Below are 24,793 nucleotides of genomic sequence, written 5' to 3' on the forward strand. Positions count from 1 at the left end.
ATGGCTATCTAGTTATTTCAGTACCATTTATTAGTAACTCCATCTTTGGGGGGACATGTCAGAAAGACAAAGAAGTCAGCTTGAAGGGGCACCCCAACTCACAGACAATTTGATCAAAATAAATATAGTAGTGGATTATAACCTACTGAATAAAATAAGGATCCATGAGTCCATCCTGCTGTAAATAATAAGCAAAATACATTGAAGATCTGATGAGGAATAAGATATTTACATAGTCTCAAAGTACCTCTCCACAAAATAGTTATTAACTACAAATGAAAAAAGTAACTTTATAGAAGAAGCCTGGAAGATACCACCTTAACCAAGATATCAAAATTAATATCACTAGTAATGGGACCAATTGAAATTGCACCTGATAGGATGCAATTAGGAGAACACAGACTTCTGTGAGATCCCTACCAAAGATGCATAAAATGAATCTAATCACAAGGAAACAACAGACAAACCCATGCTGAGGGACATTCTACAAACTTCCTTGACTAGGGTCTTCTAAAATGTCAAGATCATGAAAGTAGAGGCAAGACTGAGAACTGTTCCAAATTAAAGGAGTCTAAAGAGACAGCACAACTAAATGCAACATATGATTCCGGACTGGGTCATTTTGCTAGAAAGGACATTATTGGGACAATTGGCAAAATTTGAATGGAGTCTGAGGATTAGATCACAGTTGTGAGACAACATTAATTTTCTCATTTGGGGGGGCTGTATTGTGGTTTTGTAGGAGAATGACATTGTTCCTAAGAAAGACACACTAAAGTATTTGGGGGTCGTGGTGATGGGACATCGTGCCCACAATTTATTCTCAAATGCTTCAAGGAATAAAAGGTTCTTTGTACGTACTTGTAACTTTTCTGTAAGTTTGAGACTGTGTAAAACAACATAGTTACAGAGGAAAAACCACCTCCACTTTTTCCTGATTTGAGATTCACCTTTTATCACATGGTAAATTTCCATATGCAACTGAATCAATTTATGCAATTCCATTCCATTGAGCTGTGGATTATATAGTTCATGAATTAATGCCACTCTGTTTTAATCATAGAACCTTTTCTACTGTTAAAAAACAAAATTCAACTGAGTAAATTTAAAGATCTAATCGGCTTTATTCAATGGTTCATGAATTGGGCCAATATTATAAAATATTGGCTATATTCCCTATGCTGTACGACATATCACTGTAGACGAGAGATTTTAATAAAGTAGTAGGCTATAGAATAAATATACAAAAATGAAAGTCCTCCATTAAAGAAAACAATATTATATTCAAATATATAATGAAACAAAAGACCTCATTCACAATAGAAAAAAAATATCTAGGCATAAAATTAACAAGACACATCCAAAACCTATATGAGTAAAATTACAAAACAGTTTGGAAATACACAGAATTCTACTTGATTGAGTAGAAAAATATATCATGTGCTTGCATAAAAGGAGTCAACATTATAAAAATGCTCGCTCTTCCCAAGTTAATTTTATAAATTTAACAGATTCCAGTAAATCTGTCAGCCCCCTTTAGGGGTTGCCTCAGCTGTTGAAAGCCGTGTCACCATCCCCAGGCAGCCCACTACCAATGGAGGATGAGGCAGGAGTACAAAGGCCTGGCCCCTGCTCCAAGGGGGAACAAGTATGCAGGGCCATTCCAGCCCCAGAATTCCCTGCACAGTTGGCTGAACCTTCCACTGGGACTGAATTACAGGTCAACTTCTCTAACTTCCTGCTTCCTTCCTTTCCCATCTGCAGTCCTGGATCCTGAGAGCACTCCCTAATAAATCTCCTGTTCACTAACCTCTGTTAAAGTGATAAACGCCCTGATGCCTTGATAGCTTATGTGAGCAAACTGATACCTAACTCAGTTCAGGCAGTTGTATCCAAGAAATGGAAATTCAAGAACAACCAATCACAAACAGCCAGCTAGGCTTTTCCAGATAGGCAGCTGCTTAAGCTCTAGCCAATCAAATAATTCCCTTGCTTTGCTTCCTTCTCTGATGTGTAAAAGCCTTGCGCCTAGCTCCTGCCATCCAAGTGCCCCCCGATCACTTTCAGTTTGGCGCTACTCCATTCGAATAGATTTTTGCTCAGATAAACTCCTGAAAATTTTAATGTGCCTCTGTTTATCTTTGAACACCTCTATTTCAGAGTCTGTTTCCTGAGTAAGCTAGCCTGTGACCGAGGCTGCTGGATTTGGCTTGATCTGTGAGGACAGAATCCTCAATTCTTCATGCTTTGGGCACAAAGCTGGTCTCTACCCCTGAAGAAAATTATCTCAAACTCATTATGATACCACTTAGGTTCCTGAGGAACGGTAAATTCCTGCAGTGTCTCTAGGTTGCCCCCTCTCATAGAATATTTTTCTTCCCTTGTAGATGTGGGTGTCTGACTTAAAAAACATGATGATGATGGGGCTTCCCTGGTGGCGCAGTTGTTGAGAGTCCGCCTGCCGATGCAGGGGACGCCGGTTCGTGCCCCGGTCTGGGAGGATCCCACATGCCGCGGAGTGGCTGAGCCCTTGAGCCATGGCCGCTGAGCCTGCGCGTCCGGAGCCTGTGCTCCGTGATGGGAGAGGCCACAGCGGTGAGAGGCCCGCGTATCGGAAAAAAAAAAAAAAACAAGAAAAAAAAAAAAAACATGATGATGCTATATATCTTCTGAAGAGCCCCCCACCAGCCTCGGCTGTTGGTCCACAATCCTGGCTGCACTGCCACAGACAAATGGATCTCCATGTGTACTGCCAAACACCATATTCATTATGTAATATATCTACTTAAGATATATTATTTTATGTGAATAGTTATAATATATAATTAATTAATATGGCCTACATTAATATATGTATATGCAATATATAGTTCTATGATTATATTCAGTCTATTACTATATATTTCAGAGGTATGCTCAGGTTTTCTACCTTCTGTATTACATTTCAGGTTTTTGTAGTAGACTGCCCAATTCCCGCTTCACTTATTTTTACAGTTGTTCATAGTTGAAGCCCCTAATGGTCACAACATCCACAGTGAAGAATACTTTTTTCCTTCTTTAACACCTTGATTTCAATCATTTTGTATAAAGTGAATGTCTATTACTTAGAAGAGTTCAAGTAGCTCAAGCTCCAGCTATTAGCATCATTTTGTAATGTGTAACCCTCTCCACCAGGAATATGTCTTGCTGTGATAGCCGTCTATGAGGGGAGATTATTCAACACAGGACTACATAAAGATAACCAAAGGATTGATTCTGCATCCGTGACCTCACACTATGAAATGAGAATCGTATAAATAAGAATAATTAATTTATTCAACAACGAATAGTTAGTATATGGTGGGGCTCTAATACTCATTTCTAATTTCTTCTTCCCCAAAGAATTGGTGAAAACCCTTAACACGGTGTTCTTGGGAAATGTTCTGAGCTTCTCTTCTTCCTGAGCTGAATAGTTTGCAGTTTGCTCTTCCCCTGTGTGTCCCCTACAATCCTTGTCATGTCATCTGATACGTCACCCTTTGTTTAGGAAACTTTATTGTGATTCACAGAAATATTCTTAGTCTCGACATACAGTCGTTGTAAAAAAAAAACACTTTGGGTCCAGTTGGTTTAGCACTTATGTTGCAAATAAGATTTGTTTTTCTTCATCAGGCTCTGCAACATGTCTAGGTATGACCTCTGTCTTTCTGAAGCCTTGGAGCTTGGTGTTTTGGCCTGAGGCCATATGTTCTGGGGCCCACCCCTCTGTGTTGTGCCGCTTTGTCCCAGTCCTGTCCTGTTGTGGCAATGCGGTCATAGAGGAAAGAGCCATCCTCTGGTTCCTTGGGCAGGAAGAGTCATTTCTCTTTCCTCTCAACCTTGTGTCTATGAGCCAGCTCAGAACATCCATCTCACTGCCAGCCTGTTAAGGGCAGTCGTGAAGACCCACCTGTCCTCTGCCTTGTTCTCTGCCAATTCTGCTTTGATCCAGTTCCTGACCAGTCCCCTGTCCCTGGGGCAGGTCTTTCCTTTGGCATCTCAAACCAGCCTGTGGACTTTTGAGTTGAATCTCAAGCTTCTAGCCCAAAGTCCCGTGAAGGGCTTTGACTTTGAATGAAGCTAGGCTCCCCCAACTCTCTGGCTGCTGGAGGATGTGATTCCCCTCTAAGCAAGTCCTTGAGGCCAAAGGTAAGGTCTTGGCCCATCGAAAATCCCCTACTGCCTTTTTGTTGTCCCCAAGGAGGGGATTTAGACACTCTCAGATTAGGATCCAAGCTGATGATGGATTTTTCACTGGGCTGAACCAGAGGCCCTATAATATCTAACCATTGTTAAGTTGTTAAAATTCCTATTTAACATTGTTCAAAAGCAGCGATGGCTGAGACCCTTTCATCATTTGATACTTCCATGGATATTTTTAAAAAAATGATTAACAGAGAAGTTGGGAAAAAGAAACTGGTAAACTCTAAAGAATCTAATTTTAAAACAAAATTTTCTATTTCCTGTCAGGCTTCCAGTGTTCAAAAAAAAAGTGAAATGTACAACTTAGATAATATCTGGTGAACTCTGTTCTGCACAGACTGCCTCTTTATTGAAACCTCCTGTGGCATCATAAGAGACTCACCTAGACATCTGTTAATGAAAAGCTGGACGGCAAGAAAGAAGTAATAAGGACATTTTATCTCTTTGGCAGTCTTCTAATAAAAAAACATGAAAGGAAAGTAAGTTCATTTTAATTGATGAAAGAAACACGGATTTCATCAAGTTGGAAAAGGCAGATAAACACTGCTCGGGGCAAACAGCATTCCTCTGTGCTTCTTGTTTAAAGATGCTGAGCATCGCTCTACTGGATGAATTAGGTTCATGATAATTATCTGTTTTCATATTTGGTTTTCCTAGGATTAGCATCATTTCTGATCGATAAGGGAATATATCCAATGATGAGCACAGTGCCTGACACAGAGCTGGTGTTCAATGAATCATTCTGGAATGGATGAATAAAAGAAAATGCAAGATCTCTTCCTGCAGGAATTTATTATCTACTTGGGAAGAGAAACACACACACACACACACACACACACACACACACACACACACACGATGCTTCCTATCATTTTCTTCATTGTTAATATTTCACTCTTATCTTATTTTTCATTATTAGTTTTGTAGTGTTTAATAAGTCCTAAAGGTGGTCAAAAATGTTCTTTGTAGGGCTTCCCTGGTGGCGCAGTGGTTGAGAGTTCGCCTGCCGATGCAGGGAACACAGGTTCGTGCCCCGGTCCAGGAGGATCCCACATGCCGCGGAGCGGCTGGGCCCGTGAACCATGGCCGCTGAGCCTGCGCGTCCGGAGCCTATGCTCCGCAACGGGAGAGGCCACAACAGTGAGAGGCTCGCGTACCGCAAAAAAAAAAAAAAAAAAAAGTTCTTTGTATCCTGGACTGTGTCCGATTTTTCCAAGTCTCCAGCCTCAAGCTTTCCTCCCAACTCTGCCTGGAGTGCTCATCTTCCTCGGCAGTTGATTAACTCCTCTTCATCCTTCAAGGCTCAGCATAGTTGATGTTCCATAAATGCTTGTATAATGAACAGACATCTTATCATTAAGATCACCTTGAGATAGGTCAGGGGCTCTGGACCATGGAGCTGGTTCTGAAACTGATGGGGAGCAGAGGTCTGGAGAAGAGTGGAATGTGTTCAAGGTGTGTGGTCCACAGACAGCAGCACTGACATCACCTGGGGCTTGTTAGAAATGCAGCTTCTCAGGCCCCACCCCAGACCTGGGTGATTTGTACCCACATCCAAGTTTAAGAAACACTGCTTTTAGGGAGGGCTTCCCTGGTGGCGCAGTGGTTGGGAGTCCACCTGCCGATGCAGGGGACACGGGTTTGTGCCCCGGTCCGGGAAGATCCCACATGCTGTGGCCGCTGAGCCTGCGCGTCCGGAGCCTGTGCTCCACGGCGGGAGAGGCCACAACAGTGAGAGGCCCGCGTACCGCAAAAAAACAAAAAGGAAACACTGCTTTTAGAGGCTTCATTTTGCCGCATGATGCCAGGGGAGAAGATGGACCTTGGCAGTTACCCCACCTAGGAGGCTGAGGACCCTGAACAGGCCTGGACAACTGCCCAGATGTGTCTCTAAAGGCTCCTGTTCCCTCCACAACCAAGGCTTGAGTTCAAGCCATTTTTGGCCTCGTAGAGCACAACGTAACTGATTACTTTTGTCTGGGGAAAATGCTGTTTGCCAGTGAGTTTTCTCCGTAAACAACCATGGAACTGCAGTTCCTCTCCTGGCCTTGCTGTCCGTTGAATATCGAGAAAGGATAGTCAACCTTCATTGGACTCAAAGTTTTATATGCCCAGGCCTCTGGCTGACTTTGCATTGCTGGAACCAAGCAAAGGACATTCCAAGCAGATCTCACAAGCATCCTTTCCACGCATCCCGTCCCACCCTCCTGGATGTGTGATTCTCTTGCAGGCTAGGTAAGGGGACAGAGCGTCCACAGCTAAGGAGCCCACAACTTCAGGGACCTGTGGATGGAAGTGGATGAGTAAGACTTGACAAGGAGGAGGCCAGCACAGGCTGCCTGCTGGGTGAGGCAGTGGGGATGTGGGCTCAACATTCAAACACAAGAACTGTTTTACACCAAAGCGTGAGAGATGGAAGTTTCCAGAATTCAGCTTAGAGCTGGACCAAGACTTTCTCTGCCACCAGTGACTTCTTAGTCACAGACATGCCCAAACCCTCTTCTAGCCTGAGGGCAGCAAGAGCTCAGAATTCTTTGGCAGCAAGTGGATACATGGACTGGGGTGGGATGAGATAGAGGTGTACTTCAGGCTTCATCAATTCACCAGACCTGGAGCCAGGCCCCCACCAGGCCCACAGCTTCCCTACTCTGAACAGAAGCACTTCACAGTTATTTCTTGAAAAAGCCACACTACACTGCTTCTTTCTGCTTTTGGTTCTCAGAGGTGGCTTTCCGGGTGGTATGAAGAAGTACACCTCTGTATTACTTAGAGCTGCCTCAGCTTAAACATCTGTCATCTCGTTGAATCATCCTACGTTTGGCAAAGCCCAGGCCCATGTCCCAGGGCCATAACTAACTCCCCTTGCTGATTCAGGGAGGCCTCTGAATTCTACCCTGACCATCCAAGGCCTCACCCTGACACCACCAATTTCCTGGCTTCCTGCCTCGGCAGCTCCCACAAGGGACACACTGGGTTGCTCAAGGAGCAGCTGGCTGTTTTGATCACTTGCAAACATGAGACTTTTTAAGATAAACTTTAGGTGTTGCATTTGCAATACTAGGGAAGAACCTGCTTGAGTTCACCGTGGGCATAAGGGCAGGGAGAGTGGGGAAAGGAGTGGGTATTCGGAAGCAGGTGAGAGGGGTTGGCAATCCCACTCAAGTATATGCCAAGGTAATGGCAATACTGTGTGGTAGATCAAGGTGGGTCTTGGAATCTTCCTGGCTTTTTAGAAAAGCATTATTTCTGGCTTTTTATCTTGCCTTTGCCCCTCGCTAACTACTTTATCTCACTTACCTCATCTGTAAAATGGGCTGTTGTAAGGTTTAACTGGGAATTACACATGTAAAATGCTTAGTACGGTGCCTGGTACCAGAAAAGCCCTCATTTACTGTTTGCTATTCCCTCTACTGCTCCTTTCCAGGGAGTCACTGGGGTGCTGGAGGAAGACACCCAATCTGCCATCCTCCCAGCCCCCAAGCTGAACAGCGCACCAGGGATGCTGATGAGAAAATACCGTGCAGCGCAGAAGGCCAAAGGGTGGTGGTTCCGGGCATGGACTCTTGGAGGCCCTAAGTGACCTCTCTGCTCCGGCGTCCGCCCTCCCCAGGTTTGAGCGGCGGAGCTCCGGGCGGGGTCGGGGGCGGTGCGCTCCAACCAGGCCGGCGCGTAGGCGGGCGGGCGGGGCTCCGCGACCCGACGCCCTCGGCCGGCAATATAGCCGCTCGGCTGAGGTGCTGGTGCGCGGGGGCAGCGCAGCGGGCGGGGGCCGCGATCCAGACACCGGAGCAGCTGGCACCGAGGTGGCCCGGAGAGGGACGAGCAACATGAGCAGCAAATGCGACGTGGTCGTGGTGGGGGGCGGCATCTCAGGTCAGTGGCGGCTGCGCGCCCTCCTTCCCCCTCCCGGGCTCCGACAAGTTGGCCGCCCAGGGAGGCACGCAGGGCGGCAGTGGGGCGGGGTGCCGCCAGGAGACCCTAGACCCTCCGTGCGCCCGAGGGGATCTAGAGGGTCCCGAGCGCGCACACGGAATCCTCCCTCGGGGGAAGGATTTGGTGCGCCCCTGGACAGAAGCCGAGGGCTGGAAATGTGTTGAAGGTCTGGGGCTGGACTTTGAACTTTCCCCCGGACAGTTGCCAAGCCTGAGCTAGCTGGAATTTTCAAATCGCGGGGGAAGAAAATGGGCAGGGGACAGAGCCTTACTAGGGGGTGGCATAAAGGTCAGTCACTTTGTTGCAGCCTGACCTGGACACTCTACATCCTTACTTGGAGCAGGCGCGCACCACTGCGTGTTGTTATTCCGGAACCAGGAAAACGACCTTGAACAGCTCCCAGTTCAGAAAGGATTGGACCCTGGGGCAGTCGATTACCAACGACCCTCCTCACCCTGATTCTTTGTGGTTCCACGATTGCCATGTGTCTGCCTGGGGCTGCAGGGCCTTCTTGTCAAATGCCTCTTCTCCTCTCATTCCCTCCTCCCCCCACTCAGTGGCGGTGGCCAAGAAGCCCAACAGGGATGGGGACAGAAACTACCCTCTTAGACACGGGGCGGGGAGAAGCAGGGAGAGGGGCCGTGCACACAGCAGGGCCCCCAAAAAAACAGAAGCCAGAAGAGGGAGGGGGTCAGTGGGGGAACCCACCCTCTCAGGAGGGTCAGGCGGATCCTATGGGATGGAGTCAGTGGAACTAAGCAATGCTTCCAAAACAGCCTGGCTAACAGACCCCTGGCGATGCTTTGGCCGAACCCGCAGGACCTCCTGGTGCTTGAGCCGTAATTAGGACACCTCCGCAACCCGTGAATGTGTTGGCTAAAATGTGCCCTAACCAGATCTCAGGAGCGGGGCTCCACCTTGTTCCCTGTGGGGCGGGCAGGGCAGAGGTGCTCTGACTCCCTTGTGCCAGGTGAAGAAACCAAGGTGTTGGACGTTGGGTGCTGCTCTTCCACTCCAGCCTACCTCACCTTTGAGTCAGATCTCAGGGGTTACCACTTCTGTCTGCCCGGTTCCTCCTGAGCTCACCCATGCGAGTCTGTGGCCGGAGCTGCAGGTACACAGGTACATAAGCACAACAGCATGCTGCGGTAGGCTAAGGCTATATAGATGCCGTTGTCTTTCAGTATTTTTGACATCTTCTTTCCTAGAAGAACTTGGACTCAAAATCATATCTACCTAGGTGTTTTAGAAAATATCGCTAGATGCGCCTCCATGCTGCCTTGCACAGCGCCCCATCTTAGGGAAGCTGAAGCCTCTCTTTCTAGGCCCCCAAAGTCCTTTTCTTGCCCAAACTATGTCTAACGGGTTCAGATTCTTGTTTTCCCTCTTATTTTGGCCTTTCTGATTCATACTCCAAACCTTCAAGCTCACTCAAATTATTCATGTTAGACTCGTATAGGAAAGATAGATAAGGTTTTAGCTATTTTTTCCAACAGTGATGAATCTCTACTCTGACCCCCAAACTCTCCAAACAAGGGACTGGTGAGTAGGTCTGCCTTTTCTCAAGAACCTTACATAGAATAGGCATTGTTCTACATGAGGATAACACCAACTAGTCATAGCTAGGTTACAAGGTTCTTGTGAAAGGTAAGTGAAGCAATGTGTGTGAAAATGGCTTTGCAAAGCCTGACATATGTATGACACAAGGTCTTGCAAGAGTTTTGCTCATTTATTCAAACAGTAGGCATTAGGGCCAGCTGCGGTAGAGGATGCAAAAATGGGTCACGTTGTTCTTGTCCTGGAAGATTTGTCCATTCAGGAAGGGAGGTGAGGTATCCAGGCAAAGACAATACAAGGTAGAAAGCGGCAGGTGTCACAAGAGGGGTCCACTCATTAATTCATTATCCATTCATTCAAGGAACATTTGCTTCCTGTCCCACATCTTATCCCAAAGGGAATGAAAGGTGAATTAGGCAGAGCCATTGCCCCTGGGGTAGTCACACGCTGAGGCAGAAGGCAGAGTCATGAACAAGTAAAACTAATGACCTATGATAGATGCCTTAGTAGCAGGAAGTTCTAGGCAAAGTGCGTGTCCAACTCTGCCTGAGAATATCTGGGCAGACTTCACAGAGGAGGTGACACTTGAAGTCGATCTTAAGGAATGGATAGGAATTCACCAGGAGACTAGATGAAGAAAGTATTTGAAGCTAAAGAGCAGCTTATATAAAATCACAAATATGTGAGATGTTCTCATGCTTAGGAAACATAAGAACTTCAGTGTGGAGTGTTGGGGGGACTTGTGAGAGACCAGGCTACGAAGGTGGGTTGGGAGCCTTGTATGTCATCCCACAAAGATTTAGTTCCTTCTGAGGTCAGTGAACAGCCACTGATGATTTTTCATTCACAGAGTGGCATGTGTCAAGTGACAGGAATATGGTGATGCAAAAAGAAGAGCAGGCTTGGGGGAAAGATGGGACATCTAGAGTTGGAGGTGCTGGGTGAACTCCCAGGGAGAGATGTCTAGCAGCTGGAAGTGCAAGGAACAAGTTGGGCTGACAGAGTTGTGTGACAGAGACATTTTAGTTGAAGCCACTTAAGTCCATGAAATGACCCAAAAACCAAGAGCAGAAAGAGAAGAGAGGATGCCTGGGACAGAACTGGACAAGGGCGTGCTTACCTCCTCCACTGGGAGGAAGATATTACAGTCATTCTTTTTTCTTTTATAATAATAATCTTTTTTAAAAACTAATTTATTTATTTATTTATTTTTGGCTGCGTTGGGTCTTCATTGCTGCGCGCAGGCTTTCCCTAGTTGCAGGGAGCTGGGGCTACTCTTTGTTGCGGTGCACGGGCTTCTCATTGCAGTGGCTTCTCTTGTTGTGGAGCACAGGCTCTAGGCACACGGGCTTCAGTAGTTGTGGCACACGGCCTCAGTAGTTGTGGCACACAGGTTTAGTTACTCCGCAACATGTGGGATCTCCTTGGACCAGGGATTGAACCCTTGTCCCCTGCATTGGCAGGTGGATTCTTAACCACTGAGCCACCAGGGAAGCCCTACAGTCATTCTTTATAGTTTGATGAGAGAGATAGGAAACTGAGAAACTGAAAAACACTTAGTTAACCTCAGATCTTAGCTCAGATGTCATTTCCCCGGGGCAGCCTTCCCAAATCCCTCTAAATGGGATTAGATGCCTTTGTTTAATTTTCCTCTGCCATCTTGTTCTTTTCCATGAGTTTTTCATTGTTCATATATTCATGTCATTTCTTGTTCAATATCTTTCTCCACTAGGCTGTAAGCCTCTGGAGCCGGGGGAGGTGTTTCTTTTTCTTCCTGAGAACCTCTAACCCCAGCTCCAGAGCTCTGCCTGGCCCATTTAGCACTCAAAATGAGTTGAATTAATGAACTTTAACTTTACACCAGCAAAGCAGCAGTTGATTGGATCTGATATTCACATCCATTCACTACCAATCCTTTTGCATGTCCTGCCAAATCATATTGAGAATGGGAAAAGTGGTAAAATCAGAATTTGGGGATTAGTCGGTGACTGACACAGTGGTTTAAAAGAGTCTGAATTAGGGGCTTCCCTGGTGGCTCAGTGGTTGAGAGTCCGCCTGCCGATGCAGGGGACACGGGTTCGTGCCCCGGTCTGGGAAGATCCCACATGCCGCGGAGCGGCTGGGCCCGTGAGCCATGGCCGCTGAGCCTGTGCGACCGGAGCCTGTGCTCCGCAACGGGAGAGGCCACAACGGTGAGAGGCCCGCGTACCGCAAAAAAATAAATAAATAAAAATTAAAAAAAATAAAAGAGTCTGAATTAGACTCTGTTTTTTTAACTTTGTTAATTATTAAACTTGGGACATTCTGGTCATTCTGGTCATTCTCTGATAGTTTGCAAAGCTGTCAGCAAATTTTAATCACTCCCTTTGGGATAAACAGGTGTACTGGGGGTACAGCTGGTTAATATGTAACTTTCTTTTTTAGTGTTTGAAAAATTCCAAGGCAACTATAGAACAGCTTTTTGTTTTTGGAAATGTGTGTGGTATATAAATGCACGCCTCCTGAAATCTCTTTCGCCCGAGGAGCAGCTCATCTCTGGAGACTTGGCAGAGTAAATGGCATTTCCCCCATGGGGCTGGACAGCAGCATGTGGTTTCTGTTCCGAGTCTTGGTTTTAAAGTTTGGTTTGGTAGAACCATGGAAACTATCTTTTGCAATTCTGGAATGGCTCTTGCTCAAGCCTCAAAATAAAAGCTAAAAAGGGAAACTTGAAGCAGAAAGGAGAACTTTTTTTTCCCCCCAGGCTTGAGAGAGGAGATCTGGTCATGTGAGGGTGGCAGGCACTTGGCTAAGAGTCTGGAGGAATCAGAGCCAGCTTTCCAAGTGGTAACCAACACTTGGGAGGTGATCTGCGCGGCCAGGAGGGCCAGCTTGTTGCTGGTTGGCAGGAGTGGCCTGGGCGGGGGCGTCAGAGAGGGCTCACGAAGGATCATGAGTTGAGGGACGCAATAGGCAGACGTGGCCTGTATGTTAATGGCAAAAGCCCCACCTCACCTTTGATGAAGAAAGATGGAGAACTTCCCTGGACTCCTATGACCCACCTGAATGTTCTAAAAAATAGTAATCGGGTAGAAGTGCTTGGAAATTTGTATATCCTGGTCAAGGACAGGATATAGAGAAGCAGTATGGCAATGTTTAAGCAGCATACATCAGACATCAAACAGACTTGTTATGAATCCCACTTCCTACACTTACCTATTGTGTCACCTTAAAATTTCCCTCACCTCTCTGCTCTTCAGCTGCCTTATCTTTATTTTTTTAAATTTATTTTATTTATTTATTTATTTATTTTTGGCTGCGTTGGGTCTTTGTTGTTGTGGGCGGGCTTTCTCTAGTTGCGGCGAGCAGGGGCTACTCTTCGTTGTGGTGCGTGGGCTTCTCATCTCGGTGGCTTCTCTTGTTTCGGAGCATGGGCTCTAGGTGCACAGGCTTCAGTAGTTGCGGCACACGGGCTCAGTAGTTGTGGCTCGTGGGCTCTAGAGCACAGGCTCAGTAGTTGTGGCACACGGGCTTAGTTGCTCCACGGCATGTGGGATCTTCCCGGACCAGGGCTCGAACCTGTGTCCCCTGCATTGGCAGGCGGATTCTTAACCAGTGCACCATGAGGGAAGCCCCCAGCTGCCTTATCTTTAAAATGAGACTCCTAATGCCTTTATTGGCAGAGAGGTTGTTGCTAGGATTAGAAAGAATGCACATGAAGGACTGTACACAGCGGTCATTATGGTGTCAGCTTGTACCTTTTGAAAAAGACATCTTTATTAGCTCCTAGGGTTTTTTAATCTGTGGGAGCAGAGGCAGGCACCTCTGTGTAATCACATCTCCCTCTTTACTAACCAGTCATTTTTCTTGCTGTGAGGCATTTATAAGGTGGCAACAGGATGCAAGGTATATACGCGGGCATGGTTCCGGCCTCATCCTGCCCCACCCCCATCCCTTCATTCCCTCTGGTGCGGAGCCTGAAGAGCTCAGGCTTACCTTGGGCTTCAGAGCCACTAAACCCACTGTGTTCCTCTTCAGAAGACATTTTAAAACCCTAGATCTGTATCTCATCACTACCCCAGCCTGGCTGTTATTCCGATTCTGTCCTGGTCCTCATTTTCAGCCACCCGACTCCTGTCTTAATTATAAGCAATAGTAAATGGGACTATTATTTATGTCTTTAATAATATTAATTATTTAATAATAATAAAAGAGCCAGCATTTTGCGTGTTGTCTATATGCTAAATTGAGTAACAGTGAGGTGATCCTAGTATTAACATCTGCTGAGCACCAAATGAATTCGAAATCTTCGCGTAGAAATGTGTTCTGTGTTTAGAATTTCTGACATGTTTATCTCTTAAATATATATATTAAAAATAATTGGAGTTTAAGATTTTTCTTTCAGTTTAGCTGCTGACTTTCGTATATCGTCTGAGTTCGTAAATCACATACAAGCCAAGAAAGTAGGGCTGCGAAGCAGCATCCCTGTGACAAGATAATATTCCATGAGTGTGTGTGTGTGTGTGTGTGTGTGTGTGTGTGTGTTAGGGTGTGTACATGCACAGCCACTAGCCATCCCCTCAACCCAAGGTTTGACAGTGGAGTCGACTAGCACACTGCCATTTCAGATCCATTAGTGGTTAGTGGCCATGTTGTCAGCCTGATTAACAATAATAGCCAAGGTCTACGGTGTGCTTGCCAGATGCCAAGCCCCATTCCAAGCACTTCACGTGCATTTTCTCTTTTAACCCTTTAAACTGCTTTTTGAAGTATTATCCCTACTTTCTAGATGAGAAAACTAAGGCATGGAAAGGTTACCAACTTTGCTTAAGGTGGCCCAGCTGGTTAGTGGTGAAATCACAATTAACGCCATGCTCTTAACCTCTATGCTCTACCGCTGCTGATTTCTTCTGCTCCCAGAGAAAATGTCACTGCAGGAGCAGTTAGTTCCAGCCTCCTAACCTTTGCCCATCATCAGAGCAGCCATTTCCTCTGTAACAATAACTTAGAATTTGTTTTGATACAATTTGTTCACGCTGGAACAATGGAAAAGACATACACGCTGAGTAATACAACTGATATGTATGGCATCAAAGTTTGAAAGTCAGCTGGTTTAACAGCTCATACAGCTTAATATTAAAAAAACAAACAACCCAATCCAAAAATGGGCAGAAGACCTAAATAGACATTTCTCCAGAGAAGACATACAGATGGCCAACAGGCACATGAAAAGATGCTCAATACCGCTGATTATTAGAGAAATGCAAATCAAAACTACGATGAGTAGTTGACCTCACACCAGTTAGAATGTCCATCATTAAAGAGTCTACAGACAATTAATGCTGGAGAGGGTATGGAGACACAGTTGATAGGAATGTGAATTGGTACAGCCACTATGGAGAACAGTATGGAGGTTCCTTAAAAAACTAAAAACAGAGTTACCATATGATCCAGCAATCCCACTCCTGGGCATATATCCAGAGAAAACACTAATTCGAAAAGATACATGCACCCCAATGTTCATAGCAGCACTATTTACAATAGCCGAGACATGGGAGCAACCTAAATGTCCATCAACAGATGAATGGATAAAGGTGTGAGATATATATATATATATATATATATATATATATATATATATATATATCTTATTCAGCCATAAAAAAGAATGAAAATGCCATTTGCAGCAACATGGATGGACCTAGAGATTATCATACTAAGTGAAGTCAGACAAAGACAAATATCATATGACATCACTTATATGTGGACTCTAAAAAATGATACAAATGAACTTATTTACAAAACAGAAATAGACTCACAGACATAGAAAACAAACTTATGGTTACCAAAGGGGTTAGCAGTGGGGAAGAGATAAATTAGTAGTTTGGGATTAACATATACACACTACTATATATAAAATAGATAACCAACAAAGACCTGCTGTATAGCACAGGGAACTATATTCAATATCTTATAATAACCTATAATGCAAAAGAATCTGAAAAAGAATATATATATGTGTATATATATACATATATATATCTGAATTACTTTGCTGTACACCTGAAACTAACATAACATTGTATATTAACTAGAATTCAATTAAAAAATGGTTAAGAGAGGGCTTCCCTGGTGGCACAGTGGTTAAGAATCCGCCTGCCAATGCAGGGGACATAGGTTTGATCCTTGGTCCGGAATATCCCACATGCCGCGGAGCAACTAAGACCGTGCACCACAACTACTGAGCCTGCGCTCTGGAGCCTGCGAGCCACAACTACTGAGCCCACGTGCCTAGAGCCCGTGCTCCTCAACAAGAGAAGCCACCACAATAAGAAGCCCGTGCACCGCAGCGAAGAGGAGCCCCCACTCACCACAACTAGAGAAAGCCCGTGTGCAGCAACGAAGACCCAATGCAGACGAAAATAAATAAATAACAAATTAAAAATTTTAAAAATGGTTACGAGAAAAAAGAAAGAAAGAATATACACAGATATATGGATTATCACTGAAAAAGAAATCTGCTTTTTTTTTTAACATCTTTATTGGAGTATAATCGTTTTACAGAGGTGTGTTAGTTTCTGCTGTATAACAAAGTGAATCAGCTATACATATACATATATCCCCATATCTCTTCCCTCTTGCGTCTCCCTCCCACCCTCCCTATCCCACCCCTCTAGGTGGTCACAAAGCAGCGAGCTGATCTCCCTGTGCTATGTGGCTGCTTCCCACTGGCTATCTATTTTACATTTGGTAGTGTATATATGTCCATGCCACTCTCTCACTTTGTCCCAGCTTGCCCTTCCCCTTCCCCGTGTCCTCAAGTCCATTCTCTACATCTGCATCATTATTCCTGTCCTGCCCCTAGGTTCTTCAGAGCCATTTAAAAATCTGCTTTTAAATGCAACTGATAGGGCAAAAAAAAGAGAAAGAAAATCAGCTGTTTTGATGATTTCTGCATTTTTGACAGTAAATACGCAGGTGGCCTCTGACTCAAATTTATCCTATGAACTTGAAGAGACAATTTAGCTTCTAACTTATTTCTCTAATATTTTGGGCCTCAGTAGCCTTTTCATGTTCTATGGACATGGTAAAGTCAGTATAATGTTCCCGTGTCAAGTATTTCTCCAGATATCAATAATGACAACAAATGTTGCTATCACCAAATTCTAATGTTCATACATTTCTTTATTCCTGTCAAGATTCAAACTATATATGCATATGCACTTGACTGATGGACACTGAAGTAGAACTTCTGCAGTTTAATAATATTTAAAATTAGTGAGTATTGAATTATTACAGGTGACAAGGTCATAGTATAATGATAGATGTCAAGTCAGCACCTGGGACAAATGAAATGTGTACAATAGCATGTGACTGTATCAGAACTCCCACTAACTTTTGTTTCATCTTTGGATTTGATGGCCATTATACTTATAGTCTTAGCAGTGTTCCATGTGTATGTCTATTACTGGATATCATTTACCATGTTTAATGTAAATTACCTGTTTAAGCATCTGTGAACCCTCACTTGATCATAGGCTGCTCAAAATCAGGGACTTTGTACAATGTATCTCCCTATCTCTGGTGTTTAGCAAAGAACCCAGCTCACCCTAGCCCCCAGAAATTGATAGAATCCCTTGATCAGGATCGTGGGTCTTCTCAGGCTTTGGACCCAGAGAAGGTAAGCCTTACAACAAGAAATCTGTTGAAAGAATGGACCTAACCTTTCATTTCCTGGAGGAAGCAGGATAACACAGAAGTTAAATGCAAGGACTCTGGGAGCCTAAGACTTGGGTTCAAATCCTACCTGTGTCCCTAACTGTATAGCTTGGGTTAGTAACCTACTTCCACAGCCTCCAGATTTTCACTCATTAAGTGGAGTGATGGTCCTGGGGCTAACTTCTGGAATGCTCAATCAATATTAACTCTGCTGTTTTTACAAAAGTCAGCAGGGGATCCTGGAAACGTACAAGATCAAATGCACTTGTAAGTCCAAAAAGTGAGCCAAATTGAGAGGCCCTGTTCAGAATGAGTGTTCTTGTCCCCATAACAGAATACTTTGGAAGTTTGCTGAGGTGAAAAATGCAGCATTACCATTTGGCAAAGGCCCCAAATTTGTTGGGCTTAGCGTTTTAGGACTGTTTCTGAATAAAAGTCATTATTTCCCTTGAGAATGGTATAAAATTCTTTCCTGACTTTGACCATCCAAATCCCGTAAATTCCTCGTGAGCTAAAAAAATATTTGTTCTAGGGAATTCCCTGGTGGTCCAGTGGTTAGGACTCCGTGCTTCCACTTCAGGGGGCACAGGTTCAATCCCTGGTCTGGGATTTCAAGTTCACAAAATGGGTCCATCTTCAGTCTCCTCGGTTAACTCAGTAAACAAAGGCACTACAGAAAACCAAGTTCCTACCCTCAGAAAACTTAAAATGCAATTGGAGACACAAGAGCAGCACATATAGGCAATAAGAAAAGACTAGAAATAATAAATAATTGAGTTCTGGGGCCTTCCCCAGCGGTTCAGTGGTTAAGACTCTGCGCTTCCACTGCAGGGGGGGGCGTGTTCGATGCCTGGTCTGGGAACTAAGATCCCACATGCCACGCGGCGTGGTCAAAATGATAATAATAATAATTGAGTTCTGTACTGGGGGACCCAAGAACTAAGTTAGATAGAGGAAATCACTGAAGACCCCAGGAGTTGGAGAAGTTCTCCTTAAAGGAGTGGAATTTGAACAGTTCCTGAAGAACAGTTAAGGTTTGGGGTCGGTAGAGAAGAAGAGAGAGGCTTTAAAGATGGGAGGAATAATATAGAGGCAAGTCTAGACTAGTAGGATGGGGAGATAATGGGTAATAAAATTAGAAGGAGGAGGGCAGTATCAAGCAAGGAAAAGCAAAGTGAGTTGGTTACGTTTTTCCGTGGTTGGAAAGAAGGAAGCATTGACCATTTTTACTATAAAGATAAGATGGGCAGTTGTGTGCCTGATAGGTGAAAGAGGGCAACCCTAGAGCCAGGGCAGCCAAAAGATGGGTAGTAATTCAGGAATAGGTTGAGAGGTGATCAGCTGTGTATAATGAATTGAGTTATCCTGAAGCTCAAGGAAGGTTGCAGGAGAAAGGGAGGGGAGACAAGAATGGAAAGAAGTATTTCAATGGTACACTCTCCTTTTTTCTATTTTGCTGAGAACATGCCCAGAAAAGAAGTATCACAAAAAATAGTATTTCCCCCCTGAAGTTTTAGAATTGAAATGGAAGGACTTGACTGTATTTTTAAATTTCCTTTTTTTAAAAAATAAGATCAAAGAGGTTTTCTTCCTAAGGGTTGTGACCCAGCTTACTAAATGACAAACACACATCTTGGGCAATCTCAAACACAAACTGAATAGTTCATCCTGTTTTGTAACATAAAAGCTGTCATTGAAACTTGTTGTTTTGTGAGAGAGAGGGCAAAATCAGAAAGCAAGTTCAGGTAGGTTTGGCCTTTCAAATGTTAGTTATGTTACCATAGTCTCCTTTTAATGGCATCTTAAATGTCATGTTCTAGTTAATTTCAACTTCATGTCAGAAGTTTACACTCTTGATCTCATGTCATCTCATCCCTTACCTGGGCCATTTTTCACTCTGGACTCATCATCATCATCAACATTTAGCAGAATTCCACAACAGTGAAGGTGTCCTTCTAGGTCCTTAGTTTTATTTGCTCTCCTTCCAGCCTAAATAATCTCCCCTTTTCGTTTACCTTGCAGACATTTCCAATGATTCTTTTATAGTGAATTTGGAATCCTGACCTCATCTTTTGGAATTGGAGCTACTTTTTATTCCTGTGATCCCAGTTGTGTTTCTGTCTTAAATTGTTTCTTTATAATTATGTTTAATTCTATCTCCCTTCTTTGGGTTATTTTCCAGTTGAAGCAACACGCTCTTTGGAAAAGTTTTGTTATCCAACACGGCTCCCTTTCAGATAACTTAGGGTAAAGTGAAGAATTAATAATCAAATTAATAACCAGAATTCCCTCGAAAATTTTTAGGACGAAAGGCCACTGATGTAAATGAAAGATGAAATCACATTCCTTCTTGGTTATTTACAGCTTAAGGAATTTTTTTGGAGATGTGGGAACATTTTTTTAATAAGGAGAATTGCAGAAATAATATATATTTATTGTGAAAATCTGTAAGTTACAGAAAGAGACAGAAAGAAAATGAAAGTCATCTATAATTGATTCCCCCCACACACACACAAAACAGCCACTGTTACTATTGTCACCTATATTTTCTTTTTGCAAACCATCTACTGTATTTACTGCACTCGCTGGTAGTTCTTTTTAAATAAATAACATATTATGAATGTTTAACCATGTCTTAAATGCTCTTCTTCTATACGATCTTGATAACTTTATATTATTTCATCTGATTATATTTATTTACCAATCTTCTATTGCTGAACGTTTGTGTTGTTTCCAAATTTCTGCTATTTTAAACAAAGCTATCATGAATATCCTTATACCCAAACCTTTGTGCATAACTCTGATTATTTCTTTAGGAAATTCCTAGAAATAAGTGTTGGGAATCCTTTTAAGGCATTTAGTAATGATTACAGAATTGTCACTCCAAGAAAGTTTCATCAGTTTAAGGTGGAATTTTAATAATGGGCTTCTTAGTTACTTCACTAGGAAACCAGTATTTTTCCCTCTCTGACACAGCACAGAGAAAACCATCATTCTTCACCAGCTCAGTGTTGTAATTTAATGAAATTGTATGTGCTAGGTTTTGTAAATGATCTTTAGTCTTGTAAAATTTCAGTGGTGGCAAGTAATTCTTGCTCTCTACGACATGCAGGCAAACCACTTTTGCAATTAATGCTCTATGCCTACCATGATTTACTAGGTATTTATATATTTTTATAGCGCTTTATAATTTTTTGAATACCATTACCCTGTGCTTCTAGAAGTTTGAGATCATTAATTAGATAATTCTGTTGTGTTTCAGTGCAGCAAAGAAAAAAGGATAGTCCTGTAGCAAACCATTTTCTATGATTATTTTTACCCGTCTAGATAAGACATGAATATAGCCTTGGTCCACAGTCTATTGTAAAAGCCGATCAACCAGCTGTTTCATGTTTTACATTTTAATTTCCTCTCTAGTTTGCATTCAAATCCTATGATAGATTTTGGTTTATTTAGGAGTCCTATAAGATACAGTTGATTGTTTTCAGAATAGCCCTTTTATGCTATGCCAGTTAAAGGGAAACAGCCCTTGCTAAGTACTGATGATAAGCACACGTAAAGGCATACACTCAAATGAGTTATCCTCATTTCATCAAACATGTTTTCTTATTTTGTTGTTTCTGCAGGGGAGAAAAAGAAGTCAGGTTTGCCCATTCGTTGATTGATTCATTCATTCAATAAACCCTTATCAAGTGCCTTATTTACCAAGCATTGGGCTAGGCGTGGGAATATGCAGATGGGTAATCCACGTTTCCATCTTTGAAGGGTACACCAAGCAGAGGGAGGTGCATGCAGCCACATACAGGTGAATTCTCTGAGGGGTGGTGTGTGCTGAGAAAGATAAGTTCATCTGGTTTTGACGACACAGAGGAGAGGAGGGTGGTAGTCTCACCTCAGGGCCTCAGAGGACCCAAAGGAAGACTTGGTGATAGGATTTATTAGAGAGATAATTAGCCAATTCAAATATTCTGCCATAAAATATAGCGTTAAGTGGTTGAAATTTAAATCTACATTCTAATATACGCATGGCATTGAAACTTCAGGTTTGTTCTTCTTGCCGTTGGCCTTAAAATGGCAGTGTAGTGGATGCTGTAGTGGGCTGCCCAAGCCCCCTTTAGGACAGTTATTCCCCCATCTGCTGAGAGTGTTGGCTGCTGCTTTGTTCACAGCTGAGTCCCTCTCTGGAAATTGCCCTTGACTGGGGGGAGCTGACTTCCTGCAACAGATGTGGGGATATAGAGGCCTGGCCCCCTTGCCTCAATGCAAGACAACTCTGAAGGGCCATCTCAGCTGTGGAGCCCCCTGTAGGATTGACTGAGGCCTATGTTGTGACTACATTTCAGTTCAACTTCTTCCTCTGTCCAATCCTGCTTCACTTACATTTTTACTCGTGTTGAACCCTGATAAAGCTTCTATATGCAAATCAGGTTCAGAAACTTCTTGCCACAGACCCTAATTTAGTCAGACAATAATTGAACAGCATTTTTGTTCTGCACATCACAAGATGCTCTAACCACGAAGCTTCAGTCAGTTGGAGGTGGAGGCCGTTAAAGGATTTGGCCCTTTCCAGGATGCAAGATGCCAACAGGGCCGCGGAGGGTGGTAAGCGTCATCAGTTCTGGATAATCTCTCTTAGGTGTCCCGAGAGTCCCTGGAACAGGGGTGGATGGTGGAGGCTGACCACTACACTGGCCCATACAAGCTCTGGGGAATTCACTTCTCCTCTCACCACTCTGTGTGCTGATTTAGAGGTGAGATTCATAGGCTCCGATCTGGACTTGCTACAAATGTGGATGTCTTCCTTTATTGGAGAAATTTGTGGCAGTGCAGCCAAGGCATAAATTATGAAGCAGACACCCCTAGTCTGTGAAGACAATTCAGGTCAGGACCCGTCCATCTCTCCCAGGCTACCATTTTGGATCCAGCTCAGATTCTGGGTTATTGGCAAAATGGTGCTGTTGGTGTCAACCTCTGTTCTTCCCCTAATACTACAACCATTTCATGCAGGATTTCTTATAGGGAATTGTAGATACTGAAAGATTCTAGAAATGGATGATGGAATCCCAGAAGGAGAAGAGAGAAAGTGAGGCTGTGAGGGAGCTGTTGGTAGGATTTGAGTGGAAAGGTTCATAGATCGAGGGTCTTGGGTTAAAGGACATTGATATGAGATGGATTTGAACAAGTGAACTAGAAGGATAGACGATCGTGATTGCAAGGGAGGGTGCTGTAGAGTTTGGACAGGTAACCTTTTGACTGTATTTCTTGGAAATGACCATTAATAGCATTTAAATGAGTTGCAACATTTTGAATCACCATGTCCAGAGATAGTATTCTCTGTGTGATTCACCAAACAATTTAAAGGCCAGAAAAATGAATGCCTTTTAAAAAAAATAGTAATCTGCTCTTGGTTTTACAACTGGGCAGAGGACACAGCTATTCATTAAGTCCAAGTTTAGGGATGACTTAAGTCTAAATTTAGGGAAGGCCCATCTGCTGGATTGAGAAAGGCAGGAATTCTGTGCTTTGGGTCCTGAAGATTCTAAGCAGAGGTCTTTGTTCAAACTGCACGCACATCACTGAAAGGATAACCCCTCAAATGCTGACTTGTGTGTGACTGATGGACACAGAATAGGGAGGGGACCCAAAGCAAGGTGCCCAAGGTCTGGCCATGCAGAGCAACAGGGAGACAAAGAAAGACTTTCCCTACGAGCTTACTTATTTGAAGATGATTGGAAAAGCGTGGAAAAAGGCAAGGGCTATATATAATTCAGCATTACATAAAGTCCAATAGGAACAACACATTGTCACATTCCACGGCAAAACAGAGAGAGGAGAGAGAGAGAGAGCCGGTCCTTCCCATGCCCCGCCAAACCAAAGATTATAGAGCTAGACTGTTAGTATTATGATGACATTGACACTTTGAGGATTCTGTTCTCTGATGGAAAAAGATGAAGCACATTACTTATGGAAATGTCTGTAAAAGGAAATTGTGGGCTAGTTTTTAATCCTGTGCTTCAGCGTCTTCTGTTTACTATCTACTGAAAAATCTTGTCTGGCAGCATGCCAATCTTTCTGTCCATCTGCTGCTAGCCTTTGATTGAGAAAACATTAAGTGAGGGCCTTCTACGTGCCAGGTGCTAGGAATGAACAATCAGGAGGCAGTTCCAGTTTAACACAGGCGCGCACACACAAGGAATCATGTTAAATTACATTTCTTGTGCCTATTTATTGTTGATGCATGCACAAAAATGTCCCTTTTCAATGAAAGAAACCTCCGTGTACCTTTCAAGAGATCACCCTTGGACCAAGTTAGAATAGATGCTAAGATAACTTTGGTTTGGGTTTCCAGGTGTTGTGTCCTCTGTTACCTTTTTTAGTCTTACTCATAGATGGTGTGATACTTCTGGGCTTAGGAGGGGTACGGAGAACATCACAAATGCCTTTTCTGTCGTCAGAAATCGGGTTGCATGCGGGAACGGCCACAATCTGAAAGGAAATCACATGGGTCGCCCTAGTCGATAAAAGGCAGAACATCCAAAATACACTGCCTGTGATCTGCTTTTCTCCCCTTGTTCCTTTCTCTCTGATTTCGTGAAGAATATGTCCAGAGGGAAATGAGTTTTCTGTAGATAAATCAGTCTGCTGGTCCACAGTATTGCGCTTCCAGTGGACAGGTCTGAGAAATGTGGAAAAGTACAAAGAGGTTGAGCTGACTGCAAGGTAGGCGAGGCAAAGACATTTTATGTGCAAAAGAAAAATCATCTGGGGCTTATGCTTGCTTTATTTCTGGATTTTATTTGTGAACAGAATACTATGAGAAGCTGATGGAAATGAGAGAGCATTTTTTTTCTCCTGTGTTCTTTTAAAAGGTGTATTTCAGTAAACAGATATTTTTTAAATATGACTTTCTTTCCCATAGATGAATTCCTTTGAAAGGAATTTATAGGTTTAAAGATTGCATGAGAGCAAGTTTAAAACCAATCTCTAAAATTCAAAGCATTAGTGAATTGTAAATTTCCAATGAATATATGTGTGTGTTAAGATATTTGAATACTTTTTCATAGAAAAATAGGGGTTTTTAAAAGTATGAGCAATTAGAATTTAAACCACTCTTCAAATCATGCATTCTATATATAAATTCTTGGCATTATTTTTCAATATTTTTTAACTACAATGGATGAAGACCTCAATGACAATGAAAAGTGATGCCTGCATTTTTCAAGTTACAAGTAATTTGTAAAGTGAGAGCTTATTCAATCTTGCCACTAAAACCTTTGCATCTATGTGTGAAGAACACGTGCAAAATATAGTAACAAAAATACAGTATCTGCCTGGTATTTCTAAAGGACCTTGGTTACATATAATTCCATACATATAAGAAAGG

The 24,793-nt window shown here is 43.3% G+C and overlaps 1 protein-coding gene across 1 annotated transcript in view; it reads left to right on the plus strand.

Annotated features, from left to right (window-relative positions):
* The first annotated feature begins 7,930 nt into the window (after window positions 1-7,930).
* Window positions 7,931-24,793, plus strand: part of MAOB (monoamine oxidase B) — a 106,454-nt gene continuing 89,591 nt past the window's right edge. Inside the window, exon 1 of the mRNA XM_060138065.1 lies at window positions 7,931-8,094. Coding sequence (XP_059994048.1) covers window positions 8,049-8,094 — 46 coding nt within the window. The 5' untranslated portion in view covers window positions 7,931-8,048. The remainder of the gene's footprint in view (window positions 8,095-24,793) is intronic.

The sequence above is a fragment of the Lagenorhynchus albirostris genome, chromosome X, assembly GCF_949774975.1.
Source record: "Lagenorhynchus albirostris chromosome X, mLagAlb1.1, whole genome shotgun sequence".
Lineage (NCBI taxonomy): Eukaryota > Metazoa > Chordata > Mammalia > Artiodactyla > Delphinidae > Lagenorhynchus > Lagenorhynchus albirostris.